Genomic DNA, 26,807 nt, shown 5'->3' on the forward strand with positions numbered 1-26,807 from the left:
GGCCCTATAGCCTAATATTACTGGTGAAATGGTTTTGAACATAATCTATTTCATTTAGGTGCAATCCTGCGGGCGAAAAAGTCCTAGGCCTAGCCTACTAATCTCATTCTGAGGCTGCAGCACCATCATATCAGAATTATAATCCATAATCTTTTATTTCAAAGGGTTTACATCATTCACCTGCGATACTGTATTTTAAAAACGCTGTGTCAGAGGGAGGAGACTGAGAGAAACTCGAGGTTTCTTGAAGAAAACCTGCTGGCGACCAGGTTAGGTTCACAGGCTCAGTTACCATAGTAACTGACTCCGAGGTGAAGTTACCATAGTAACTGACTCTGAGGTGAAGTTACCTCTCTTTCTGAGACAGAAAACCCAGAGTTTCCCTCATCTCAGGGTTAACAAACTCAGAGTTTTCACTAAACCTGCTTTCTGAAATACCACCCTGGTTACTAGATAGGGCTGCGGAATAGAACAGAAGGCAAATTATCGTTTATATTTTTATTTATTTTAGGAAAATGTTTTTATGTCATGTCGGTTTTCATCACACACTCTGTAAGTGTCTTGTCTTGATGTGTTTGAGGACCACAGTGGAAATAAGTCCTGGACTTTATTGTGTTTTTATCCTCGATTGTATTAGATGTCTTTTCATGTTTACATTTATGGCATTCTTGATACAACAAAATCAAATCAAAATTGAAGCCATGGCCGAGAACTGTACCACTCCCTGTGGAAGCTTCTTTTAGGCTGCTCCACGTTGTGTCTTTAAATCAGGCTGCACTGCTGCATCACCTTTGCATTTTGATATATCTAAAAAAAAAGAAAGACCAGAGTGCCAAATATAATTATCTAATGCAATTGAACAGTACATGGACATAGCCAATGCATATCAGTGACATTACATATTATCCTACTGTACGGCAATTTATATGGAAGAAGAATAAAAACATACCATGTGGTCCAGGGGGAATTGCAGGTCTACCCTCTTCCTCTCTGTCATCTTCCTCCTCCTGATCACTCCCTGCCTCTGTCCCTCTCTCTGAATCAGGAGCCTCCTGGTGGTGGCTGGTGACAACACTGAGTTGTTTTGTGATTGTTGCGGGCAAAAATCCATGATTATGCGGCACGTTTTCTAAAAAAATGGCGATGAAATTGCGGGAACTTGCACAAATTTCGGTTTGATGAAACGCAAAATTTTTCAACTTTCTAAGATATTTGTGACTTTTTTGCTACGAAAATGCGGGGATTATGAAATCATGCAAGCCCCGCATATTTTGCGTGGAAATCGGCAATTTATTCGCCAAAAGTGCGGCGTATTTGAAAAAATGCGGCCCCCGCATAAACATGCGAACTTTGGCTGATTACGCAATCGAGTAATCGCATTTTACTGGTGGGACTGATAATCAGGCACTGCTGGGAGTTGAACCCAGGATCTCCTGTTTACGAGACAGGCGCTTTAACCTCTAAGCTACAGCGCCTCTTACACCGATGAAAGTACGGTTTACTCATTTTGTCGGGGCTGAGCGTGGCCCAGGTGTACACCAGGACCTTGTGACATCAGTGGTGTAGCCTATGCAAATGTTGGGGCGTGACAAAGACTAGAGACAAATGTGGAGGAGTTGAGTTGAAATCGGTTTTGCATTCTATCACCCCTTTAACTTTGCTGTCCTTGTTGAAAATAAACAGGTAACTGTATGTAAATGCTGGTGACAACACTGTGTTGAGGTAATCAACTGATAATCAGGCACTGCTGGGATTTGAACCCAGGATCTCCTGTTTACGAGACAGGCGCTTTAACCACTAAGCTACAGCGCCTCTTACACAGTAAATGTACGGTTTACTCATTTCGTCGGGGCTGAACGTGGCCCAGGTGTACACCAGGACCCTGTGACATCACTGCTGGGTGTGGTTTAAGGTGCCTGTGATGCTGGCTGAGGTCAGAGGTGAAATGAATTTTAACGGCCAGGGCATTTAAGGCATCGACTGCCTGATCTGAGCTTCTTCCAGGCTCTTCCTTACAGAGTGGAGGAGAGGTAATAATCAATTTACTAGTTTTTATCAAAACAGCATAATTAGGCCAAATGAACAGAAATCTCTGATGAATAAACTAAGGTGTGTATTGTTGCTTAAACTTGCATTGCTCTGCATCTGATGTGTTTTCATGTACCATCTTAAGTCTGTGTTAATGTAGTGTTTCTGTGTAAATGTAATATGCCAGGGAAAACAGTCTGCCTTCTCAATCCTTTTTCATTTGCTACCAGGGTAGCATAATGGGTAGCATGGGGATTGGGCCCACATGCTGATGGGATGCTAACAGAGGTAATCTCTGCAACAACAAGGTGCTGCTGGGATTTGAACCCAGGATCTCCTGTTTACTAGACAGGCACTTTAACCAACTAAGCCACAGCACCTCCTTGAGTTGCATTGTAATGTTGAGTCTTAATTTCTCTTTTACCTTGTATGAGCTGTATAATATTCAGTTTACTGACTGATTGATAAATTCTTCCATTTACTATAACTGATATTTTGCTGAGGTTTGCACTGTTAAAGTCCCCAAGAACAATGAGCAGGGAGTCTGGATGTTAGAATGTGACATCATTCTCAAAAACCTCTTCTGAATTTCTAGTAGGTAAGAAATGAAGGATATATAGCAGCCTGAACAATATTACAGTAGATATAGGGAAATAATATGAACTATAATAAAGAGTTAAATCAGAAGGATGTGTAAAAGAACAAACCTTCCTCAATATACCAAGCATCTTCCTACACCACTTAACATGCATGTTCAATAAGAAATAAGACTTGTTTTTACTATACATATATGATCCAGATGCTGAAGAGGTGGAGGGAATAACCAGACCAGTTCCTTTTCTTCAGTGTCTCTCTCTCTCTCTCTCTCTCTCTCTCTCTCTCTCAAAAAATTTACTTTGTAAAATCTAAAAATGTATACAGTTAAAAAAAATTCTATTTCACTATGTGTGTAGTCAGAGATGTCCTCCACTCAAAAAAATCATTCATTGTCCTGAATTATGGAGCAATGTCACTTTATTGCACCTCTGATTTCAAGTTATTCTACGAAAGAAATGTGGGACTTTTATTTTGTAAAATATCAAAATTGATACGTTAAAAATGTTTGATTTTCAGTGTGTGTGTAGTCAGAGATGACCTCCACTCAAATACATCATTCATTAGCTGTGCTGGAATCCGTTCCCTATACCTAGCACTATGTAGTGTGATCGCCATTTGGTAGTGGTGTTTGAATTCTCCGCGGTTAATTTCATTCGCTACAGAGTCCGCTATAAAATACCCACAATGCACTGCTAATTTGACTGTACATGCGATGCACCCTACATTTTACATCCGTGTACCACAATGCAACGGAGGAGAAGAAGAAGCCGAATGTCACAGCGAACACTGAAAAAGGAAAAATGGAGCGGACTTTCGTTTCTTAAGAGTGGAAATGTAACGTGCAACATATATAATATACAGCCTTTTACTAGGTAAGTCTACGTAAATATAGGTGGTATTTCGCTGCTTGAAGAAACAGCGACTGGGAGCGTTTTTCAGGGGAGGACAGTCCCGTTAGATCAGAAGGAGACGGTAGCATGAGAGCCGATGCGGGTTGTTGTCCAGAGTCTGGCTCTTGTGTTGTGTGAGCTGTTCTGACTGTGACACAACGCTGACATCACTGCTTTATGAACGATCTGATTGGCTATATCAAATAAGGTCTAACCCATCTACATAAATGTAAAACTAACAGTATATCGACAGATTCATACACAAATAGGGTCCGCCATCATAAAACCATTAAAGGTCCCATGACATGATGCTCTTTGGATGCTTTTATATAGGCCTTAGTGGTCCCCTAATACTGGATCTGAAGTCTCTTTTATATAGACCTTAGTGGTCTCCTAATACTGTATCTGAAGTCTCTTTTATATAGGCCTTAGTGGTCCCCTAATACTGTATCTGAAGTCTCTTTTATATAGGCCTTAGTGGTCTCCTAATACTGTATCTGAAGTCTCTTTTATATAGGCCTTAGTGGTCCCCTAATACTGTATCTGAAGTCTCTTTTATATAGGCCTTAGTGGTCTCCTAATACTGTATCTGAAGTCTCTTTTATATAGGCCTTAGTGGTCCCCTAATACTGTATCTGAAGTCTCTTTTATATAGGCCTTAGTGGTCTCCTAATACTGTATCTGAAGTCTCTTTTATATAGGCCTTAGTGGTCTCCTAATACTGTATCTGAAGTCTCTTTTATATAGGCCTTAGTGGTCCCCTAATACTGGATCTGAAGTCTCTTTTATATAGGCCTTAGTGGTCTCCTAATACTGTATCTGAAGTCTCTTTTATATAGACCTTAGTGGTCCCCTAATACTGTATCTGAAGTCTCTTTTATATAGACCTTAGTGGTCTCCTAATACTGTATCTGAAGTCTCTTTTATATAGACCTTAGTGGTCTCCTAATACTGTATCTGAAGTCTCTTTATATAGGCCTTAGTGGTCCCCTAATACTGTATCTGAAGTCTCTTTTATATAGACCTTAGTGGTCCCCTAATACTGTATCTGAAGTCTCTTTTATATAGGCCTTAGTGGTCCCCTAATACTGGATCTGAAGTCTCTTTTATATAGGCCTTAGTGGTCTCCTAATACTGGATCTGAAGTCTCTTTTATATAGGCCTTAGTGGTCTCCTAATACTGTATCTGAAGTCTCTTTTATATAGGCCTTAGTGGTCTCCTAATACTGTATCTGATGTCTCTTTTATATAGATGGTGGGTATGGGTATATGATAGGTGGAGGGTGGGGGTGTGGCCTTGACCAACTGCCACTTTGCTCGTTTGAAAGCCATGATGTCTCTTTCTCATGGGTGGGCCAAATTCTCTGGGCGGGCAAAGCAGAGAAAGGGGAGGTAAGCTTGCTCCTTATGACCTCATAAGGAGAAGATTCCTGATTGGTCCATCTGAGCTTTCATTTTCTCAAAGGCAGAGCAGGATACCCAGGGCTCAGTTTACACCTATCACCATTTCTAGCCACTGGGGGACCATAGGCAGGCTGGGGGAACTCATATTAATGTTAAAAAAACTCATAAAGTGACATTTTCATGCCATGACCTTTAAATATAAAATCTAAATGTCTCCCGTTTGGTTTCTGATCATTTCTTAAAGGAGAACTTAAACTGACATAGGGCTTTTCCCTGGTTATCTTCCGGGTACAAGAGGGACAAATCCAGAGAGAAATGTCCCAGCAGAGGACAACGTCCCAGCAGAGGACAGGCTGTTGTTAAGTAGGACACAGTTTGTAAACCGAGTATCTGAGCCTGTTCTGAACCAGCAGAAACAAGAAAAACTGTGGAGTGGGATGATGAATCTCTTTTTGTTTTTTATTATTAATTTTTCCACGTAGAATATGCAAATGCTTAGTTTTAATGGTGGCGGTGAGCAGGAGAGCAGCTGAATGTCAATGAGGTGAAAAAGGGGGTGTCAACCTGTGCGGCGACTTGGGGACACTGTGTGTCAGCCACATGTCACGCTACAGTAGCTCCGATCTGGATTCACCTCAGTCAGGCTAAATTATCTGTGCGTGCGTACTATTTGAATTTCTTTTCCCATTTCACCGTTGTCGTGAAGAAACATTTGTGCAGTTCATAATCGCAGGCTCTGATTTTTAATGTGTGGCCTGTTTACACAACCACGTCTCCTACAGTTTGTTCATAATGCAGCTGATTTGCATTCACATCATGTTCTCAAGGAAATGCTGCCATGTTAATATTGTATTCATCTGCAAAATGTTCACGGCTAACATGTTTCCTTATTCCTACATTATAAATCATACAGTACAGTATGTATTCAAACTAAACTGTGGTTGAGGTATGGTCAGGGAACGATCATGGCACTTAATGATGCCTTTTAATCATAATTTTGCAAATTAAATGTAGTTCCATGTAAATATTATGGCCAGGTAGGTGCATTTCCTACGAAACATCATTTATTTATTTTTTTAAACATGTTTTTATTTGAAAAAAGGAGCATTGGTCATGGATATTCAACATACGGGATGATGAATCTCTACAAAAACTCACTAATACACATGACTTGTTGTCATCTTTGAATGAGAAGCTGTTACAGTAAAGTTTTTTTTTGGCTCTGGCTCTGAAATTGATTCAGTCAAGTGAAGAGGGGGAGAAAGGGAGGAGGAAACGTGCTGTTCTGTGTTTCAGCCGCTAGGTGGAGGCAGAACTCCACTGATGGACTAACAGGATGCAGGAGTGAAAACCAGACACACCACTGAGAAAGATTTCTGATTGAAGATCATACCCCTGATGTTTAAAGAGACACTGTTTGGTCATTTTACACATCCTGTCTTAGACATGTACAGCCTCTGTTGTCATCGTTATTTTAGAAAAATAATAAAAAAAGAAAAACAAATTCTGCTAAATGCAGCGCGGCATTTTCAGGCTGGAGGACGTTTTGGCCTCTGGACCGTATTTTTACATTTTGTCTGCAACTTCTCGTGGTGACATCACTCTCCAGTGGTATTCAGAGGAAAGGAACAGTAGCTGTATGGGTGGACTGACGTTTGCCTGTTTTTAATGCTGCATGTTTCAATTGACCGACCATCCTGCGCAAACTGTACAGATCTTCCACTTTAAGAACAGGTGTATTTTAACGTGTTTCTTATATTTCTTTTAGGGCTGCACGATTGATCTAACACACTCTGGGCTAGATTTATCAAGCCGTTAGCGCCTGTTTCCAGGCGCTAATTGGTCGCAAAGACGGACGTAGGCTAACCGATGCGGGCTATTTACAAACAGGGCGCACTTGGGTAAAATCGCAGATTGTCTGCAAAGTGAGCGAGAAGAGACAAGTTGCGCTTTCAATATGCGTTCGTGGGAGGGTCGTGGGGAAAGTGGGAGTTCCACCCAAAAAGGTGGGAGGATAAGTGCAAAGTGCCCCTAATTATATATTCCGTGGTATTTACAAAGACTGTCAGTAAGAGCGCGCCTCTATTCTGCGGGGGGGGGAATTCTCCGCCTCTTAAAAGCAGGTCTAAACCAGCCGCAGTCGAGTTTCCTCGTAGACCTTTATGCCGCTGGTGAAATGGCAACAGTAATTTGAGCAAGACGAAGACACCCAGTTGGCATTTTAACGTCTAGTCACTGTTGAATCAACGTCAGGTTCCAGTGTTGGATAACCATTGGATTTTGTTTTGATTTTGCAAATCTAATCAACGTTGAAATAGCAACATCATTCCAACGTCACGTTTCTCAACATAGGTGAATTTGCCAACGTTGAATCAACATTGATTTTAGTTTAGATTTTGCAAATCCAATCAACGTTGAAATTTCAACGTCACTATAAAGTCCTGCTTTTCAACATAGTTTATTTTGTTAAACTGTTTTCACTAAAGTATTGATGTGCTCAACAGTAACACCAAACACCTTGAAATAGATACATAAACACTAGGAAGAAGCCAATTGGTCAAAGCAAGACCAGGAAGAAGATTAATAAAGACATTTCACTGACGTAGAAACATGATTTATTACATAGCTGCAAGTGTGCCAACATTTCACGCAAGATAATTTTACACGTCGAACTTTAACCTTTAGAAAAATGGCCCAAACATTGGGCAACATTGAACACTGCTGGTTAAATCTTCCCTTCTTGTTACTTCTTTCTGCCACTGCCACCCGTCCTCTCTGGTGCATATATCAAGTATTTGGCCATGTATTTGTCTACTTTTGTTGTAGTTTTATCATATGAGCTCAAGACAGCGTCTGATGAGGGGAAAACAAAAAACAGATCAGTATTAGCAAACGCTAACCTCTCAAATTAAAATATTACAACTTTTGTGGCATTGCCAATGTTTCAAGTATATAAATTAGTATTTATCAACGTGCAAGGTCATTGATAATCATGTGCTTTGGGGCGAGCAACAAAAGGCAGTTGGTAGTAACCAGTGCTGCCGGTAGAGAAGTTAGTCTAGAGCCCAGAATGGAGTATTATATATAATATTAGAGCATGCTCTGTAGAGTCCTCCAACTAAAATGATTTTTCTTATGAATTATTATTCAGCTTACTATATTCAATTATTTAAAACATTTTCCCAAAACGTATATGTTAAAGCAAACTCACCAGATTATCTTGTAGAGATGAGTCTTCATGAAGGCAACCTTCCCACTTCTTCCTCTGAGGCTCATTATGGCCATCATTTTATTTGTCATAGTTCTGCCATGGTAAAACAGATTTATATTAGAATATTATATTGCAATCAAGTTCATTATGAAAATTTTGCAGAGAGTGAGTAAGTGGGTGTGTGGGGGGAGTGCATGACAGTATATGACAGGGAACATAATCACTATAAACTAATACAAAAAAGGAACAAAGTTAGTTACGCAGCCATTGACTTCTTGACATGACAAGCAGGCACATGATGAGGACGAGGAGTTTGTAGTGGTCACCAAGGTGAACAAGCCAACTGTCATAATGAAACTTTGCCAGCACTTTACAAGATTAATTATTTAACCCTTTTGTTGTCTTTGTTTTTTTATAGCACTTGTTGTCCTCCGGGGTGCATTAGCTACTACTAGCATAACACACACACCCAGGGCCTGAAATTAACACCCGACCACCAGCATTTTCACTACTCGCAACAATCCCTGCAGTCCCACGTGCAGCCACTGACCAAGCGGGAGTGAGAACGGGTCAAATTCATTTCCTTGTTTCTGTTATGAAGACGAGACGTGTGTGTGACTCAAACATCTCACATTTACCAACAAAACGTACAGCGAAAGACCGTGCAAAACATTTCAGACCATCCTGCCAACATGTAGACATTTTCAATCAATGTACGCTCTAATAATTTTTCACTGTAAAGTCACTGTTTCAATCCTGTCGGCTCTCTGCAGCGGGCGGGTCTGCTGCTGCCGTTCTCCCCGACTGACACACACACACACACACACACACACACACACACACACACACACACACACACACACACACACACACACACACACACACACACACACAATTAATTAACTAACAATGTCAAGATCAACAAGCCACTGCCAGTGACAGATATGTTCATATTTGATTCATTCAATAAATTATTATTTTTTGTCTTAAATCCACCAGCCATTTTCATATTATACCAACATTTGCAGCATCCTGAGCTTTTTTGGTTCCTAGGAAATCTCAGCCAGAGTAATTAATCAATAGTAATAATTATTATTCACCCCAAAAGTTTCCTTTTTATTTTTAAAAGAACTTTACAAAACAAATGTAAACTTTTTGCAACTTTCACTGTCTATGTGAATCCCTATGCAGTATTATCAAGGCGTGCCCCCCCTACTACAATGTCCATGAGTAGGCTACCATGAATAGGACAGGATCATAGAGACACAGCTACCATGAATAGGACAGGACAGGATCATAGAGACACAGCGAGTCCTGTTTTTCACCTTTATGAGACAAAAAACAACAACAACTGGCTGGTAAAAAGTCACTGTGGCAGGCTGGTGGTCAAAAAGGTTAACTTCAGGCCCTGCACACACCTCAGAAGTGCAGTAAGTTACTTTCAGATTTAAATAGATGGTTGGGTTAGGTATGGGGACAACTCACCGTTGAAGGAGACTTTCAGGTCATGTTCTTCCAAATCTCTGGAAAAGAGAAGGAAGAAGAATTTGAAATCTCAACCTTATTTTTAAAGTTTGTGGATGGAAAGTGTGTCAATGTGCCACGTCGCACACACACACTCCCTAGCATACAACGGCGGTTTGCGCGCGCGCGCACACACACACACACACACACACACACACACACACACACACACACACACACACACACACACACACACACACACACACACACACACACACACACACACACACACACACACACACACACACACACACACACACACAGGCTGTTGGCGGTTAGCTAGCACACAACGGCGGTTCGTGGTTAAACTAGCTAGTCTGCCCATACACACAATATTAATTAACACAATATGTATTAATATATGGGCCAGAGTCAGACACACTCAAAATTTATTTAGGAATTTTCTAGTTATAAAATGTGACTTCAAAAACTTTGCTTACCGTTTGAGCTGTTACCCCCAAATTCAATCCGAACCGGTCCAGGTTAAGCTAGCCTGACGATGACGACACAGACCCACTTTGCGCATGCGCATGCGCAAGCGGGTGTTGTCTGGAACCGTCAGAGCCAATAGAATTCAGTTCTAGTCACCCTCTTTGTCTGACGGACAAACGCCGTCCTCCAATCAAGCCCTTTTATTGAACGACATTCCAAAATGATCAATCGGACTGGAGTTGCTCTCAAAGTACGCTGGGAGATGTAGAAAGCGCTTTTATCACGACCAAAGAAGAAATTCTTTGTCACGACTCAACAAACGTTTAATTTCAGAGTTGGTCTTTCACCGTTGTATCATTATTCATGTATCAACACTTTTTCAACAGTTAATTGATCAGCATTGTTTAGATGTTGGAACAACGTTATTTTTCTACTGATATATTTCAACAAAATGTTTAAAAGTCATGGTCGTAAAAATAATGTTGATTTGACGTAAAACTCAAAAATTGTTGATATTTCTATGTTGAATCCGAAGTGAGTTAACAACACCACTTCAACTATTTGGTGTTCAACGTTGTTTTGACGTTGAATTAATGTTTTTTCATAAACTGACATTATTTCAACAATATTTAAACGTTTAATGTCAGTCGAATGCCAGCTGGGCATAGGCGAGGCTGAAAATATTTTTAACAGAAGAATCACACTTTGTCAGTGAACACAACATCATTTAGCGTTACAGATCAAGCAGCCATGCAATATTAGAGTTACTGGAAGAAATCAAAGATGACATTGAATCTCCCACTCAGCGTTCACATCCCATTCCAGCAGTTGTTAAACTCCTCGCTACATTACAGATACTGGCATCAGGATCATTTCAAACAGTCCTATCATCAGCAGTGGGGATATCACAGTCTGCACTCAGCCATATCATAGCACCAGTACCGCTTTGCTACAGCGCAATTTACGGTATAGTGGGCGGAGAAAGACGCTGATTGCCTGATGGGTGTCACGGTTGATAAATACTACGCAAAATGTGGTAGCATAGCGTGCGCTATTACCGAACTCGCATAAACAGACGCAGCGCAAACTGCGCTAATGTTAGTAAATTAGGCCCTCAGTGCGATTACATTACCACATAAATTGTGTGATTTGGGTAAACAAAAAGGTGGGCTGTGTGCGTGACTCTCTGTGTGCACTGCAGTCTCCACGCTGTTAAAAGCCTTCACTTTACTGACAGTATTAACAGCACATGAAGCCACCGTGGAACTCCCTTCACGTCGCCTTTGCCGTCTCTTTTCCTCTCGTTTTTCCTCTCGCACGCATCCTCCCTCTCACCGATGCCTGATGTAGGCCTACTGTATGGTTCTGTGTTGAATCTACGTACAATCCGCCCTCTGAATTACACTACCCCATGGATGTATAAGTTGTAACAACGTCCACAAAATGCATACATATATTGTGTTTAGGCAGCGCGTGTGTTGTGTACGGGCACGTGAGTATCAGAAGTGTAGAGGGTTTTAGATCATGCAGACAACATATATAGCCCAATACACCCATATTGAATGTCATTGCTCATAAGGGCATACACTATGTATTAATTTAATAAGAATGTTTTTGTCATATAATTTTGTAAATAGTATTTGCAGTATTGCACTTTTTATGTATTTCTTCTCATGCTCGTTTAATTTTGTATCTTCAAGTTGAATAACAGACATTTCACATTTTTAAGTTTCTGTATTTTCCTTGATCATCCAATCCACGGACCTGTTTAGGAAAATAAAGGTCCAGGAGGACCTCTGATGTGGACCGTCCTCATCACCAGCGGGAGGCAGCAATGCGGCAACACTGCCTAGTCTGCCGGGAATGGACAGAAGAAGAAGAAGAACACTACCGGAATTCTACAAGAAGAAGAAGACGACTACCGTTCATATGTCACCGACCTAAACACCGGAGCAGTCAGCGGAGAGGAGACGTTAGCCGGGTCCAAACAACGGCAGAAACCTCCCCCGAGCAGTATTAGTCTGCTGCTCAGACATGGACCGACACCGGAAACAGCTGGAGGAGGTTTTAAAACCGGAGACGAAGCCGCGAGGAGAAGGTTTGTTTTTTAACCGCTGTGCTAATGAGGCTAAGCTAACGTTAGCTGCTGCTAAACCATTCACAGCCTGTTTGGCCGCAGCTAGCTCCCGAAGCTAATGTGTTTTAGAGGAGGATTCACTAAGAGTCTAAGCAGGGTTGAGTGTTTATCTGTTCGTAGGTTTATCAGTGAAAGAGGCAGCTGTGAATGGTTTTTGAATTGAAGTGTCCTCATGTTGCAGTGCTAACTAACTTCATATCAACAACTTAGGCTACTAGTTACTTAATAACAAACTAGGCGGCTGCATATATGAAAAAAACAACACCTAACCCTAAAAAATTCTAACAAAACGTTTCTCAGCTACTATTTGTAGTATATTATGAGGTGTCTTTAATAACGTACAGAAAGTTTTCCCAAAGTTTGACCACTAGAAAGGTGTAATTTTCAAGATGGCGTCTGAGATGGGCAGGAAGCGATATCCCCCACACCAGGACTCCAGACTAACTTTTTAACCAGAAAATGTAGGGGCACACGCCGTAAATCAACATGCTAACCAAATATTCACATTTCTACTAATTTCCACTGTATTACTAATACATACTTTGATAAAAGATGCAGAAATTACAAAGTGGTGTTTCAAATTCCGTGTCCCTTTTTGAAGATGCAACATAGAAGGTAAACTTCAGCCCCATCGCTGTCATGACAGTATTATTGTATTTGTATATTATTTTGAGCCTGTTTTTATTTTCATCATGACCGCTTTTAATTGCTACAACACTTTGATTTGCCTTGTTGCTGAAAGGTGCTGTAGAAATAAAGTTGCCTTACAACCTCAGCCTGTCAGTCAGTCCCCAGGGCACAGAAACCACCGTTGTGCCTGCTCGTCTCCGAGGAAGTGTAACGTCAACAGCACTCGCCATTAATATGATATTGCAGCAAACGCGGTCTGCGTGACGTTATGAAAAACTGTAACCACACTTGAAACTGCGTTATCGGCATTTCCGTGACTCGCTGTGACTTCAATAAAACTGCAGCGCCGACGTACTTTGCACTGTCTGCAGCTCTGCATGTGTGTGTGTTTGGGTCAGAGCTCTGCTCTCTGTCAATTTTCAGAGAGGACACATAAGCGCTCACGTGCTCTCAGGTACCGAAATTTCAATGTTTCACGTGTAAAAAAAAAAATAAAAGGGGACAAATTTACTGGTCGCACATGCGCGACTGGATGTCAAATTCAGTCGCACACTCTCAAATTATGGTCGCAAAATGCGACCATTTGGTCGCAGTCTGGAGCCCTGGCCACGCCCTTCAACAGCATTCAGATACTACTATTGGCCAGGCGTCCATGCTTATATGTAATGGCTGTATCCCGTGATCCATCCCCTAACTACTAACCTTAACCACGCGAGGTGAAATGCCTAACCCCAACCAATCGAGCTGCTTCGTAGGACGGGTCTTGGCGTGGCCATAGTGGGAGTCGTCATTTTTCCAGTCAGGAAGCCCTTAAAATATCCTACCTCCTTCATTATTTGACCTAGCCAGGTAATCGTGGCGTCTAACCCCATGTTTTCTGGGTCTATGAATCCATTGGACTTGTCAAAATTTTGACATTACATACTTATGGAATACATGGTTTTGCGAGATTACTGTAAGGTTTTTATCTTTTTGTTTGGGGGTGAACCAGAGATGTAATCGATTTAGCCTATGTCATGTAACTCCTACTCAGTACGTGTTTTTGGACACATACCCCTTTTTGTTGTTGTTACTAAAACACAGACTTGACATTCAATGTAAAAGGTATTGCACCCAAAAGTAACTTAAATCGGAGTTGTATAACTCTGATCATAAGCAACTCTGAATTAGCATGTGTGTGAATTTCTTGTAAATTTTAAATGGTGTACTATACTAAACCCAACAAAACTCAATTCAAAACCTTCCACGGAGAGGGAATCATAGCAGCAATCACTCCAGAAAAAAAAAAGAGGACCGTATCATTCCAAGGAGACACATTAGGTATATCAAATAAGTCCAACAATAAAACAAATTAACACTCAAGTCACTTTCAGGAGGAATGCAAAAATAAAAACTTAAACAGAGCAAGTGCAAAAAGAATAGCCTGTATTTTGCTTTTTCAAGCTCTGAAATTGATTCAGTCAAGTGAATCAATTCTCTTCTCCTTTTAATCTTACAGTAACACAAAAGTGCAATTTTAGCAACATGAAATGAGGCTATTCTCTCTTGAAATGGAATTTTCTCCAAAATACAAGAGCACCTCATTGCTCACTGCTTCACGGTCTCTGTCTTCTTCCTGGCCGACATCTTCCTCATTGCTGTGCTCCTCGGAATCTGACCCCAACAAAGTGTCCAGCACAGACCTGGAGCGCTTCTTTGGTTGGCACCTGGCTGAGGCATCCAGCACACTCGCCTGTTTGTTGTTCCTTTTTTTTTGATTTGAAGTGCAAGAGTCTGAATTCGGACTTGGACTTTCAGAATCTCATCTGCCGACAGGAACTTCAGTTTGCGGAAGCGGGGGTCCAGAGCAGCAGCAATTATACAGACATTTTGCCTACCGTCTCTGAACCCTGTTTCTCCCTCCCCACCTTGATGTTATCTCCTGTTCCTGCATCCCTCTGGAATGTGTTCACAGCTGCAAACTCCAAAGGAGGATTTCTGGGTGGACTTCAGGAGGCCCTTTAGCAGTGGAGGTAGAGCAGAGCTAGTAATATAAGCCTGGCCACTCAGGAACACAGTGGCCTGCTCAAAAGGCTTGAGCACTTGCTCCAGTTCCTCCAACAGAGTCCATTGGTCACTTCTGAGGTCAAGGTAGTGTTTACCCCTTTGCGTGACCTCTGGATCTGACAGGGCCAAGTCCACTGGCCATCGCTGCTCTAACAGGCGACTCACCATATAGTAAGAGCTGTAACATCTTGAATGAGTTTGTGCTCAGGTGTGCCCCACTGTTTCTGCCTTTGCTTCAGCTTGCTGCTAGCCAGCTCACTCTTCTTGAAATGCTGTACAAGGCCCCTTGTAGCCCCAAGGGTCCTGTTAATCATGGCGTCGCTCTTCAGTGCGTGGTTCACCACCAACTGGAGAGCATGGCCAGCACACCGATGGGAGGCAACTCCATGTCTCTCGTCCAGGATCCTTTAGAGCTGCCACAACATTGGCAGCATTGGACGAAAGCCAAATCTTGTGAAAAAAATCCTCCACACTGCTTTGCCTAACCCTGAAAAGGAGACAAACCTGTAACTCACATAAATAACAATAATAGCAAATCTGACATTTTGTTTGATAATTTACACATCATTGCAGATGGTGATACTGGTATAACATAGCCTACTAGACCCCATTTGTTAGACACATTCAGAAAATATTATTCCTGAATCTCAAAAGGATTGCTGTGTAAGATTGTTCATTTTAAATCACTGTATATCAGAGAATCACTTTTTAATTATATACAAGGCTTACGATTTTAAATGGTTACTAGAACATGGACTTTCATAACTGAAGTAATAGCCTATGTTGTTAAAATAAAATAATCTCTGGCAAATGTATTGCACATAAGGCAAGTTGCAGATAGAGCTGGGCAATATATCAATATTATATTGATATTGTGATATGAGACTAGATATCGTCTTAGATTTTGGATATCGTAATGTCGTAATATGGCATAAGTGTTGTCTTTTACTGGTTTTAAAGGCTGCATTATAGTAAAGTGATGTCATTTTCTGAACTTACCAGACTGTTGTAACTGTTCTTCTATTATTTGCCTTTACCCACTTAGTTATTATATCCACATGGACCTTTTTCCCAGCAGACATGTTGACTTGTCATAGTAGGAAAAGCACAGCTGAGATTGATAACCTTAACGATGGCTCATTTCCATCAAGTGTCCCAGTAAGATATTTCAGTGAGTCAGCATGCACAATACCAGGACCTCTCTTAAGTGGAATGCAGCCATCATTAATGGTTTTGAATACACCTGTGCTTTTCCTACTATGACATGTCAACATGTCTGCTGTGAAAAAGGTCTATTACTGATGATTATTCATAAAAAATCTCATCATGGACATATTTTGTGAAAGCACCAATAGTCAACACTACAATATCGTTGTGGTATCGATATTGAGGTATTTGGTCAAAAATATAGTGTTATTTGATTTTCTCCGTATCGCCCAGCCCTAGTTGCAGATTGTCTAATATTAACAGTCTCAATGGTTTTATTTCAGTTGGCCTAATGGCTGGTTGGTTTTGCATTGAGAGATGATTTTATGGAAAGTACCCCATGCCAATCTCTAGGTATGGTGAAGGGAGTGTGATCAGGCTGCATAGTATCCTGGATCCATGAAATAACTGGCCTTTTAAAAATAATAATCTGCCTGCCTCTATGGGAATGTAACATAGGGGTGTACCTACTTATGCCCCCTGTATTTTAAAGAAGAATATTTATTTATTTACAATACATTATTCATTCACAAAGAAAATTGGTGTCCTTAAAGATTGGATTTTTCCTCCTTTTTTTTTTTTTTTTTTAATAAATTAAGGCATTAAGATCAATTTGCAAAAGATGATTTTTTTTATTCCTCTTTTTAGTTAACTTTAGCATAGGTGTCCTAATTTTCACATGACTGTACGGTCCAACAGTATTCATTTCTCCTCTCCTCTGTTGTTGTTTTTCAGCACTTCAACAGTTCATGTAGGACATTTGCGGGTTTTATTGTAAAGTGTCTCTTCACCCATCCTCCGCTGTGATTGGACGGCTGGGTACAAACTGACAGTGACGAGCACATCTTTTTACCAAAAGTTGAACATTCTTCAACTCTGTGCTAGAGCTGGGCGATTTTTTTTATTTTTTTATTTTTTATTTTTTATTTTCCTAAAAAACTCTGCGATTTTCTTTTTTATTATAAAAACTCGATTTACGATTCGATTCCCCCTTCCATTTAAAACAAAATAACTGTGAACTGTAAATATATTTAAAAATTATATATTTATTGTATTTAATTTAAGTGACCACAGGTCAGTAGTGGCAGCGTAAAAGTCAATTCCCTTCAACTCGCTTATTATCTTTAGCCGAGTGTTGTTATACAGCTGAGGAAGAGAAATACTTGCGGCTAGGTACTGTATGTCGAGCGTCCAAATCTTTCAGCATGTTGTTAAACCCTCTCTTCTCAACAGAGTAAACTGGCAGCGTATCCGTAGCTATGTAGAGGGTAATTGCCTCCGTTATGGCTTTCCACCTTGCTCCACTCTTGTCATACGGTACACTGTTTGAAAAGCTTTGTTGAAGAGTTGTTTGCTTTGCAAACGAGGTGCTAACGCCACTAGAGTGGTTTTCTTTTCGAAGAAGGCAACACTTCTCCCACTCAGCCGCATGTCTTCGCTTTAAATGCTGAAACAGATTTGTCGTACTGCTACCAGCAACAACAACAGCCTTAAGACGTAGTTTGCATCGAGGTGTTTTCTGTTCCTCATCAGATGCCGTAAATCCTAACCAACTCCACACGACTGAAGTCGAAGAGCATTTCTTTGGAAGGAGCTTCTCTCTTTCGCCGGCTGTTTCTGCCAAGTTGTTTGTGTATGCATGCGCTGCCCTCGGGGGAGGGGAGGGGCAGAGGGCTGCGCTGCAGGGAGCGTGCTACAGAAACTCTGAAGGAAGATTTGGCGGATGCAAAATGTATGTACGCTAAACTTTTTTTTTTTTTGATCGGATACGTTTTTGGATCAGCACAAAAAAAGCGGGGAATTTAAAGGGGTGGTTCAGAATTTTGGACATAGGACCTCATTTCCAAGTTAGCCAGTGTGTTATTTATCAGTGGAGACAGTTTTCAACAGTTTTCATCCAGTTGCAGAGTTCACTGGTGCTAGGCTAGCGCAAGTCAACAGTAACTGCTAGCCTGCCATTAAAAACAGTCTAACTTACTTACTTCTTAGCCCAGCCAGATATCTACCAAGAGTGTAGCTATACCGATAGCTAACGTTGTCACTCTCCACAATGCATTGAACAGTAACGTTACCTCCACTAACGTTGTCAGTCTCAATCTATCAGTAGCAGCTAGGCTAACGTTATGAAAGGAGCTAGCTTTATTAGCTAGAGTAGCCTACCAAAAGTTCTTAAATGTTCATCAGTAGCTGTTGGTGCATCTAGAAAGACGGATGGAACCGCATTCGTTGTCAGTGACTTGTGGTCCTTTTTAGATTGCGGGGGTTTTCAAAGTCGTCTGGTCTAATATGATCACTACACATTCACCGCTTGAGTAGAGTCTTGGCTGGTGTCTTGAGGTCCAAGTCAGCAGCAAGAAGCCACAGTTGGTTCCTCGGTGGATCTCGCAATGGAAACTTTGTGGTGCCCATCTGTTTGATTTATTTTTGATTTATCTGTTTGATAATTTCTAAATGCACACTGAATCACCATGCTGCCTAGTCCTTAGTTTCTAATCCAATGCTTCAATACCAATGTACTAGGCTACTACTAAGTTTGTTACTCTGGTAACACCTGGTTGTTGTGAGCGCCATTTAGCATTTGGTTGTGAGGGTCATACACAAAAAAGAGTTAAGGCAGTTCAACGGTTATCTTAAAGTTAAGATCTTGGGAAGTTAGAATGTTTGTGTTGTACACTTTTCCTATATTAAGTTAAGTCTATGGTTGCGGTAGAGATGCATGACCAAAAGATGATAAGGAGAAACGCAGCTACTTTGCCGATCTTTTCAAGAAGCTGGTTGAAGGAATGAAAGAGCGATGCTGTGTTGGCACGGTCGAACTAGTCCACCACCGGTGGATAACTATGGAAAAATGTTATTTTGCATGGCTATATGTAAACTGGAATATTAATGGAATAGTCTCTTTTATTAGCCATGTAAATAGCTTAGTCGGAATATCGTCTTTTTCAAAATAAGGACAAAAATCGGTATATTATGTGCATTTAAACATAGTCAGTGATACCTCACACAAGAGCCTAAGAGAAACGGGTCATTAGTTATGAAAGGAGGCGTGACTAATGTACACGGGGCAGAGCAAACCATGACCAATGAGAAAGGAACTCTCTGCTGAGTTCAATGATACCTCACACAATAGTTGATGTCAAACGGGTCATTAGTTATGATAGGGGGCATGGCTAAAGCAGTGTGGGCGGGTCAAACCATTACCGATGAAAAGGAACTCTACTGAGTTCAATAGTGCTGGGCGCCAAAAAATTGGCATCACGATATTTTCTTTCTTTTGCTTGACTGGGCCTTTTTATATAGGTTTATAATGGCTTATTCTACTGTCAGGAGTACATAGAATATCACAAAAAACATTTTAATGTCCTCATGTTTACTAAAAGCTTTGATTACTAAAGGGTTTGGCTCCACGACATTATACAATAACTTTATATGAAGGAGAATGCATGAAACAGTTACGGAATCTAAACTATTTTTATTGTGCAAACTGCAAAGTAGTAAAATAAACTTAAATCGATTTGAATACACATACAAACAACTTTTCCCTTTCAAAACTAAATGGCTGTAAGATGGTTGTATAAACACTACCTTGGCCACAGGTAAGTTAGGGTGTTGTAGAAAAGTTATTATTAAAATTATTAGTGTTAGAAATTCTTTAAGTCCCAAATTGTTGTGCGCAATGGTGTTTTATCCTGTTAGAGTTTTTGGGTTATTAATTGTTGTGTTATAAAGTTACTACCATGAGTGAGAAGGGTACGCAGTTAACAGGGCTCCCGTTCTCAATTCACTTGCAGATTACCTTGGCCGTAGCGCTCTCTGCGGCAATGCACCGATATTACGGTATATGAAAAATTCATATCATATGGGAAATTAATACCGGTATATTGTAGGGGTGGCCCAGTTCAAAAAAATAACAAGAACCGTACAGAACCGAGAACTGTGACCCTAACCGGCAATTTCCACTGGATGCGCAACGTCAGCGGAACGTCTCCGGAACGTCGACGGAGTCATTAGGTTTCCATTAAAGTCAACGTGTGTATTTCCAAAGACTGCGGAACTACGGTTCGGTTCGTATCACGGTTTTACCGGGGATTTCCACTGGATGCGTAACAGCTGCGGACCGTGTCTGCTGCGTGCTCCGCCGTCCGTCAATACCCACCGGGTCCGGATTTGTTGCGGAACGGCTGTGGCCGTGACTGACAGCTGTAGTCACGAGGACCCACAAGTTCTCGCGAATTCAGGTAGAATAGAACCACCAAACCAACAACAGTTAGTTTCCATCCAGAGGAGTAGAGGGGAAACGACTATGAGCTGTGTTTTCAAGGTGTAGTTCAGGGAAATATGATCCGCCGTGAGCACGATGTATTTTATTTTGAAAATTAACCGGATATTTATTTTCTTTCTGTGCTCGACTTCCTGTCCCGCACTATCTGCCGTGTGCTGAATTGCTGCGGAGCTCTCCGTCGTCCGTCAAAAATAGAAGCTCTGCGTATCGGCTCCGGAGGGCTGCGGACTGACGGAACTGGGACGGAGTCGGGTCGCAGACGTTCCGCAGTCTGTGGAAATACACACGTTGACTTTAATGGAAACCTAATGACTCCGTCAACGTTCCGGAGACGTTCCGCTGACGTTCCGGAGACGTTCCGCTGACGTTGCGCATCCAGTGGAAATTGCCGGTTAGGGTCACAGTTCTCGGTTCTGTACGGTTCTTGTTATTTTTTTCTTTTAATCTTTAACACTCCAGAAATATACTTCAGCATATGATATTTAGCTTAATTATCCACAATGTAGGATACAGTATTAAAAAATACTTATATCACGTAATCACGCACAAACTGAATTTGACTTGACTTTAAGCACATTATTGGGACCATCTCTGAGGAAAGCTAGCGAGCAAGGGAAGAGGATGATTGATGATGAAGATGATTTCAACAAGCTTTTCATTTATTTGGCAAAGAAAGTAGTGTGTATTGCCATCTATAGGAACTTACGTAATTGAAATATTACAGAATATCAAAAGGCTCAGGATGCTGCAAATGTTGGTATAATATGAAAATGGCTGGTGGATTTAAGATATAACATTAATTTATTGGGAGTAAGTTTATTTGATTAGGACAATGCACATTAATCAACATTTTCTGTAAATAATTTTCAACTGTAGTCCTAGTATGCATCTCTTTATGGTGGGAAGAAACCTTAGCACCCGGAGGAAACCCACGGAGAACATGCAAACTCCACACAGAAATGGCCAGAACAACCTGGACTTGAACCCAGAACCTTCTTGCTGTGAGGCAGAAGTGCTAACCACTGAGCCACTGTGCTGCCTTTGAATCAATCAAATTTGAACATGTCTGACAGTGGCTTGTTGATCTTTACATTGTTAGTTAATTTCCTATCCTGGGCTGGGACTCACATTCATACGGTTTGATAAAGGACTTATTGGATTTTAACTTATCATTGCACTTACAATAACGTGTGTAGCTGTCCTCAATTTAGTTGTCGCGTACATCTCATCTGTGTGTGTGTGTGTGTGTGTGACAGGATTGAAACCGCAGCGTCTTTAGAGTGAAAAAACGTTACAGTACATTGATGTTAAAATGTTTACAGGTTGGCAGGACGGTCTGAAATGTTTTTGCACCGTCTTTCACTGTACGTTTTGTTGGTAACTTGTCCACACCTCTTCTTTCGCGTGAAAGGGAAACACACTGTCTGAGGTCACATACGGGCAGCAGGCTACATTGTGCACGCGTCGAACCGTGCGACGCACACGCGCTCCGAACCGAGACAAGCGAACCGAGCGGTTCGGATGGTTTTTCATGAACCGTACCACCCCTAGGATATGGTACAAACCGGTATACCGCCCAGCACTAGAGTTCAAATATACCTCAGACAAGACTCTACGTCAAACGGTTCATGCGTTACAAAAGGGACGTGCACTTCAGGCTCAGAGGCTATTGCTAGTAATAACTTCCTGCTGGTGGTCTTGCCGTGGGATTAATTGTATTAAGAAAACGTTTACATCACTTTTGGATTTCCATTGTAAGCTCCCTGAACGTCATTTCTCAGTCTGGTTGTTAGCCCTGCAATCTCCTCCACTCCATTTGTTTTTAACTGGGCTAACCGGAGCTGACTGGAGCTAACCGCTAATCGTTGGTAACATAGCCTTCAGTTCTCGTTCTTCGTGCCTGAATCCAGTTATTGTATTTATGGACTTGAGCTTGAATAAAACCCCATATTTTATTAAGTTGGCTGTAAAAGTTTGAAGTTACTAACTGAGTTGCAACAACGACATGTATAGTAGCCTACAAAAGGGTGTTTACCATCCCCAAAACACGGATTAAAACATTGAGCTAATTGAGCAGGGCCTCATCCTCTCTGATCTGGTGCAGCAGAGTTTTCCTATTTTCCAGCTCTGTAATTTTCTCAGGCATACTGACAAAAGTTTTACAGCTGGTTGGAGGGCAGGGTATGATTATTTTTTTTTTTTTATTTTTTGGAGTGGAAGTAGGCGACAAACTCGGCAGCGAAAAGAGTTGTGCTCAGACGTTGGGGACCTGGAGTAAAGCAGATTAAGTCATCATGAACCTGTGTCCTTACTGGAGTGAATGTAGCCAATTAGCAAAGTATTGTTAAGATTCACATTAATGTCGGTTTGTTTGTGTTTCAGCTTTACCTTCAGATGTCCAGAAAGTGATTGTTGGTGAAGAACATCAGCAGGAGTGGAGCTCCAGTCTGGACCAGGAGGACCCAAAGCCCCCCCACATTAAAGAAGAACAGGAGGAACTTCGGATCAGTCAGGACGAAGAGCAGCTTCAAGGGCCGGAGGAGGCTGATATCACCAAGTTCCCATTCACTCCTGTCCCTGTGAAGAGTGAGGATGATGAAGATAAACATCAGTTCTCACAGCGTACTCGGAGGCAAACTGAACAGATGGAAACAGAAGCTGATGGAGAGGACTCTGAAGGACCAGAACCAGCCATGAACTCCGATCCAGATACACATTCACAACCAGATACTGATGACGAGCCTGGAGACTCTTCTGAACCTGAGATTGATACCAGTGCTGATTGGAAAGAGACCGGAGAACCTCCGTCAGGTTTGAACGCTATGAATAATGATGAAGTCCTTGTCAGTGATTCAAGATGTACTACTGGTGAGAAAGAGCATGAGAAAAGATTTGGCACCAGTGGACATGGAAAGAGACCATTTAGCTGCTCCGTCTGTAAGAAAGCTTTTAAACAGAGTGGACATTTACAGAAACACATGAGAACCCACACAGGAGAGAAGCCATTTAGCTGCTCAGTCTGTGAGAAAGCGTTTACACTGAGCGAATATTTACAGGCACACATGAGAATCCACACAGGAGAAAAGCAGTTTAGCTGCTCGGTCTGTAAGAAAGCTTTTACAGTGAGTGGAAATTTACGGGCCCACATGAGAATCCACACAGGCGAGAAACCGTTTAGCTGCGCATTCTGTGAGAAGGCTTTCACAGAGAGTGGGCATTTACAGGCACACATGAGAATCCACACCGGAGAGAAACCATTTAGCTGCTCCGTCTGTCAGAAATCTTTTAGAGTGAGTGGAAGTTTACGGATACACATGAGGGTCCACACAGGAGAGAGACCATTTAGCTGCTCCATCTGTATGAAATCTTTTACAGTGAGTGGAAGCTTACAGAAACACATGAGAACACACACAGGAGAGAGACCATTTAGCTGCTCACTCTGTAAGAAAGCTTTCACAGAGAGAGGACATTTACAGCAACACATGAGAACCCACATAAGAGATACCATTTAGCTGTGTGAAGTGGAGCTCTAGTCTGGAAGGAGAGCATAGAACCTCAGTCAGGTTTAAACACTCTAAAAATGAATGAAATTTCTTAAGGTTATATGACATGTAATACTCTGTGGGTCCTTTTTAAAAGTCTGAAATCCGATAATTAGAATTGTAGGCTTTAAAATGTCTTAAGTATGATTTTGATAGGTCAAAAAAAAAAAAATGTATTGGACTATGAAGTTAATGTAACTGTTGATATCCATGGAATGCCAAAGATTACCTTGTTCATTTTTGCAACAAACAGCTAATCCATGCAACCCCAGCCCTCTTCAAAATTGCAGTCCCAACTCAGTCTCCCTTACGTGTGAAGTGCTGTGACAACACCATCTCTATAAAAGCAACAACTGCTATTAGTCTTGGCTCCATCTCTACTCCAGAAGGAGAATAAACAACTTCATTGCATCTCTTAGCAGGGGTCCAGATCATCTCTACTGAAAGTAGCCCAACACAGAAACTCTTCTCTAGCAGATGATGCGAGTGCCTGCTTGGCGTAAACCAGTTAGCATCCCCAACATGGACAACATCTACCAGCTAACCTGAAGAAAGATTGGGATGCAGCCCAACATTGACTGCGTCATTTGACCTCCAAGTCTGGCTTTCACCGGACCAAGCTCAATCTTCTAAGATTAAACATTAGTCTGGGGGGAGTCTGCTCTGTATTTTCTACTGCACAAGATCAACGGGAATAGTTCAAATGATTCTGTACGCAGTTGGATAGTCCTTCAACCAATCACACCAACGATCCGGGTGACGTTAACGGCGACAGCGGCATCAACGTGCGGCTGCGCTTCGGTGCCCGCCGTGCTGAATGTAAACAAAAAAGCTGCTTGGTCGCTTCTCCATCGTCATTGTGGTAAACCCGCCAATAATAGCGCAGCAGGTGGATAAGCCAGTTTGTGATTGGTCCCCCGCAGATTAGTAATGGAAGCAGGATAGATAATTGTACATGTTTCCAGTCTGAGCACCAGGGTGAAATCAAATCACTGGCGGATCGGGCTGGGTTTACCCGGTCTATTCACCCAGCCCGGCTTCCCCACAATGATGGAGCTGCCAGCGAACAGAGGAGTTCTTTCTGTGGTAATGGGACCAACTGGGCTAGCAGTAGAATAGCAACAGCGGCTAAGCAAAGCTGTCAACTGTTTACCTTCTGTTAATGTACATGTATTGATTTGATTTAATGCCATCCAGGCCTACTGTATATTGTTTGTTTGTTTTAGTCAAGTTATTGGGTAGCCAAACTGCTAAGTTGTTAGTTTAGGCTTCACACCGACACTCTTGCACCTCCTCTTTGTGTCTCTCACACAAGTACTCCTTGTGTGTCTGTTTTTAATTCTATTTTACAACTGTCAGCTGGTCGAAATGGCAGCGTCGGAGGCTCAACGGGCGCCCACAGGCCCGCGGCAACGGTACGTGGACGAGCGGGGTAGTGCACTAGCTACTGAAGAGAGCCAAGTGGCATTAAAACAAAGCAGAGAATCAAAGATTCTGCAACTGTATCGAGCATCTCATTATCACCAGCCATATCCCCATTCATATTTAGACGCAACAAATGCTATATATCCATCTACAAAATAACCGGAAAAGTCAAACGTTAGACAGAAGTACAAAGAGTTAATAGCTTTATCAATAATTGTTGATCATTTGGCAGAATAAATTATCTTTGTTGGAGAAACGCTCAATCTTGTGTCAAATTTCACTATGGTTCTTGGGTTATACTGTATGCAAGCCAAACTACACAGCGAAATGACACTGATTAAACCAATCTACAGTGCAGTCACAGTAATTAGTGTAATTAAATGGCATTCTTTGGACAACTTGTATAGAGAGAGGAATTAGAGTATGCTATTACTTTATCACACCTTTACATGAGCAGACAGACGGCATTTAAGTCATTGCTTACAGAAGAACTCATCAGGAGCAAAGTCTGGCCTAAGTAAATTCCCCCCCCATACAGCTTTGATGCGTCTAAAAGCCAACATTACAGTCGTCACTTTTGTTGAACAGAGTAGAAATGGAAGAAGAGGATATGTCCCCCCGTCTTAAAATCCTAGTGACGTCCCTGTGTACAACTAAAACCAGACGCACACATCCTTTTCGTCCTTTAGCTTAGATCTTTTAGTTAAGATGTTTTTTTTAATTTATTTTTTACTTTTTCTTTTATTCATTTTGGGAATAAATGTTCTGGAATATACATGTTGTCTATGTAACTTAGAACAAAAGGGAATTCTGCCTAACAAGTACTCTGAAGAAAAAAAAAAAAAAAAAATATATATATATATATATATATATATATATATATATAAAAACCCACAAATGTTGAACAGGTGGTTGCCAAAAGGGGAAACCAGAGTCCACAAGACTGTTGCCAATTGACTCAAGGGTAACCTTTACAATCCAGCCCTGACATTTAAATGCGCTTTGCCGTTAAATACATGCTTTATTTGAATCCAGTATGTCCAAATCTTAATGCTGAATAAACGACTTCCTCTTGTGTGCACTTCCCTTTTTGAAAGTCTTCACATGTATTGATTTCTGTATCCTGTGGTAGTGTCTCCCTTTGATATCTGTGTCCCACTTCCTCTGCCACGAATCAACACTGTGCGCGCAGCAGGTCTCCTAACTCGTGTTGAATTAAACTTATTGCATTTCCAAAGTTAATTCTTGTTCGTTTTGTTTGTTATGGATCACCGTTTGTTTTTTAATGTATGACGATCCTAATAATCATGCTGTTTCATACTCTTAACGTTACATGTGTCCACGTTGCACTGCACATCTCTTCTGAAGAGATTTGTCATTCAAAACAATTCTGGATTGTAGTTTAAAACTTTTACAGCCAACCTAATAATGTTGGGTTTAATTCGGGCTTGGC

General features: G+C 41.3%; 1 protein-coding gene, 1 long non-coding RNA gene and 3 other non-coding genes across 7 annotated transcripts; 1 reads left to right on the plus strand and 4 right to left on the minus strand.

Moving 5' to 3' along the window:
• Positions 1-1,402: 1,402 nt before the first annotated feature.
• On the minus strand, positions 1,403-1,475 carry trnat-cgu. The gene has a single exon. It is a non-coding gene; the product is annotated as a tRNA-Thr (tRNA).
• A 264-nt stretch (positions 1,476-1,739) lies between these two features.
• trnat-cgu lies at positions 1,740-1,812 on the minus strand. Its single transcript has one exon. It is a non-coding gene; the product is annotated as a tRNA-Thr (tRNA).
• A 522-nt stretch (positions 1,813-2,334) lies between these two features.
• Positions 2,335-2,408, minus strand: trnat-agu. Its single transcript has one exon. It is a non-coding gene; the product is annotated as a tRNA-Thr (tRNA).
• A 5,179-nt stretch (positions 2,409-7,587) lies between these two features.
• Positions 7,588-10,689, minus strand: LOC120554268. Its single transcript, XR_005638338.1, has 4 exons — positions 10,095-10,689; positions 9,616-9,653; positions 8,131-8,223; positions 7,588-7,772 (listed from the first exon to the last, which is right to left on the minus strand). It is a non-coding gene; the product is annotated as an uncharacterized LOC120554268 (long non-coding RNA).
• A 1,262-nt stretch (positions 10,690-11,951) lies between these two features.
• LOC120554243 (zinc finger protein 135-like) lies at positions 11,952-26,596 on the plus strand. Of its 3 annotated transcripts, none has more exons than XM_039793018.1 (3): positions 11,952-12,184; positions 22,770-23,198; positions 24,349-26,596. In XM_039793018.1, the coding sequence occupies exons 1-3, from the start codon at positions 12,121-12,123 to the stop codon at positions 24,408-24,410; spliced, it is 555 nt and encodes a 184-aa protein (XP_039648952.1). In that variant the 5' UTR covers positions 11,952-12,120; the 3' UTR covers positions 24,411-26,596. The 3 variants fall into 3 exon arrangements, with proteins under 3 accessions (XP_039648952.1, XP_039648953.1, XP_039648951.1); XM_039793019.1 differs by having other exon boundaries at positions 24,352-26,596; XM_039793017.1 differs by having other exon boundaries at positions 11,953-12,184; positions 22,770-26,596.
• Positions 26,597-26,807: the final 211 nt, after the last annotated feature.

This window comes from Perca fluviatilis, chromosome 24 (genome assembly GCF_010015445.1).
Source record: "Perca fluviatilis chromosome 24, GENO_Pfluv_1.0, whole genome shotgun sequence".
Lineage (NCBI taxonomy): Eukaryota > Metazoa > Chordata > Actinopteri > Perciformes > Percidae > Perca > Perca fluviatilis.

Bases quoted from the DNA above. Each gene is read 5' to 3' on its own strand.
- LOC120554243 (XM_039793017.1), top strand. From the start codon at position 12,121: ATGGACCGACACCGGAAACAGCTGGAGGAGGTTTTAAAACCGGAGACG. The intron at 12,185-22,769 runs GTTTGTTTTTTA...TTTGTGTTTCAG, and splicing joins GACGAAGCCGCGAGGAGAAG to CTTTACCTTCAGATGTCCAG.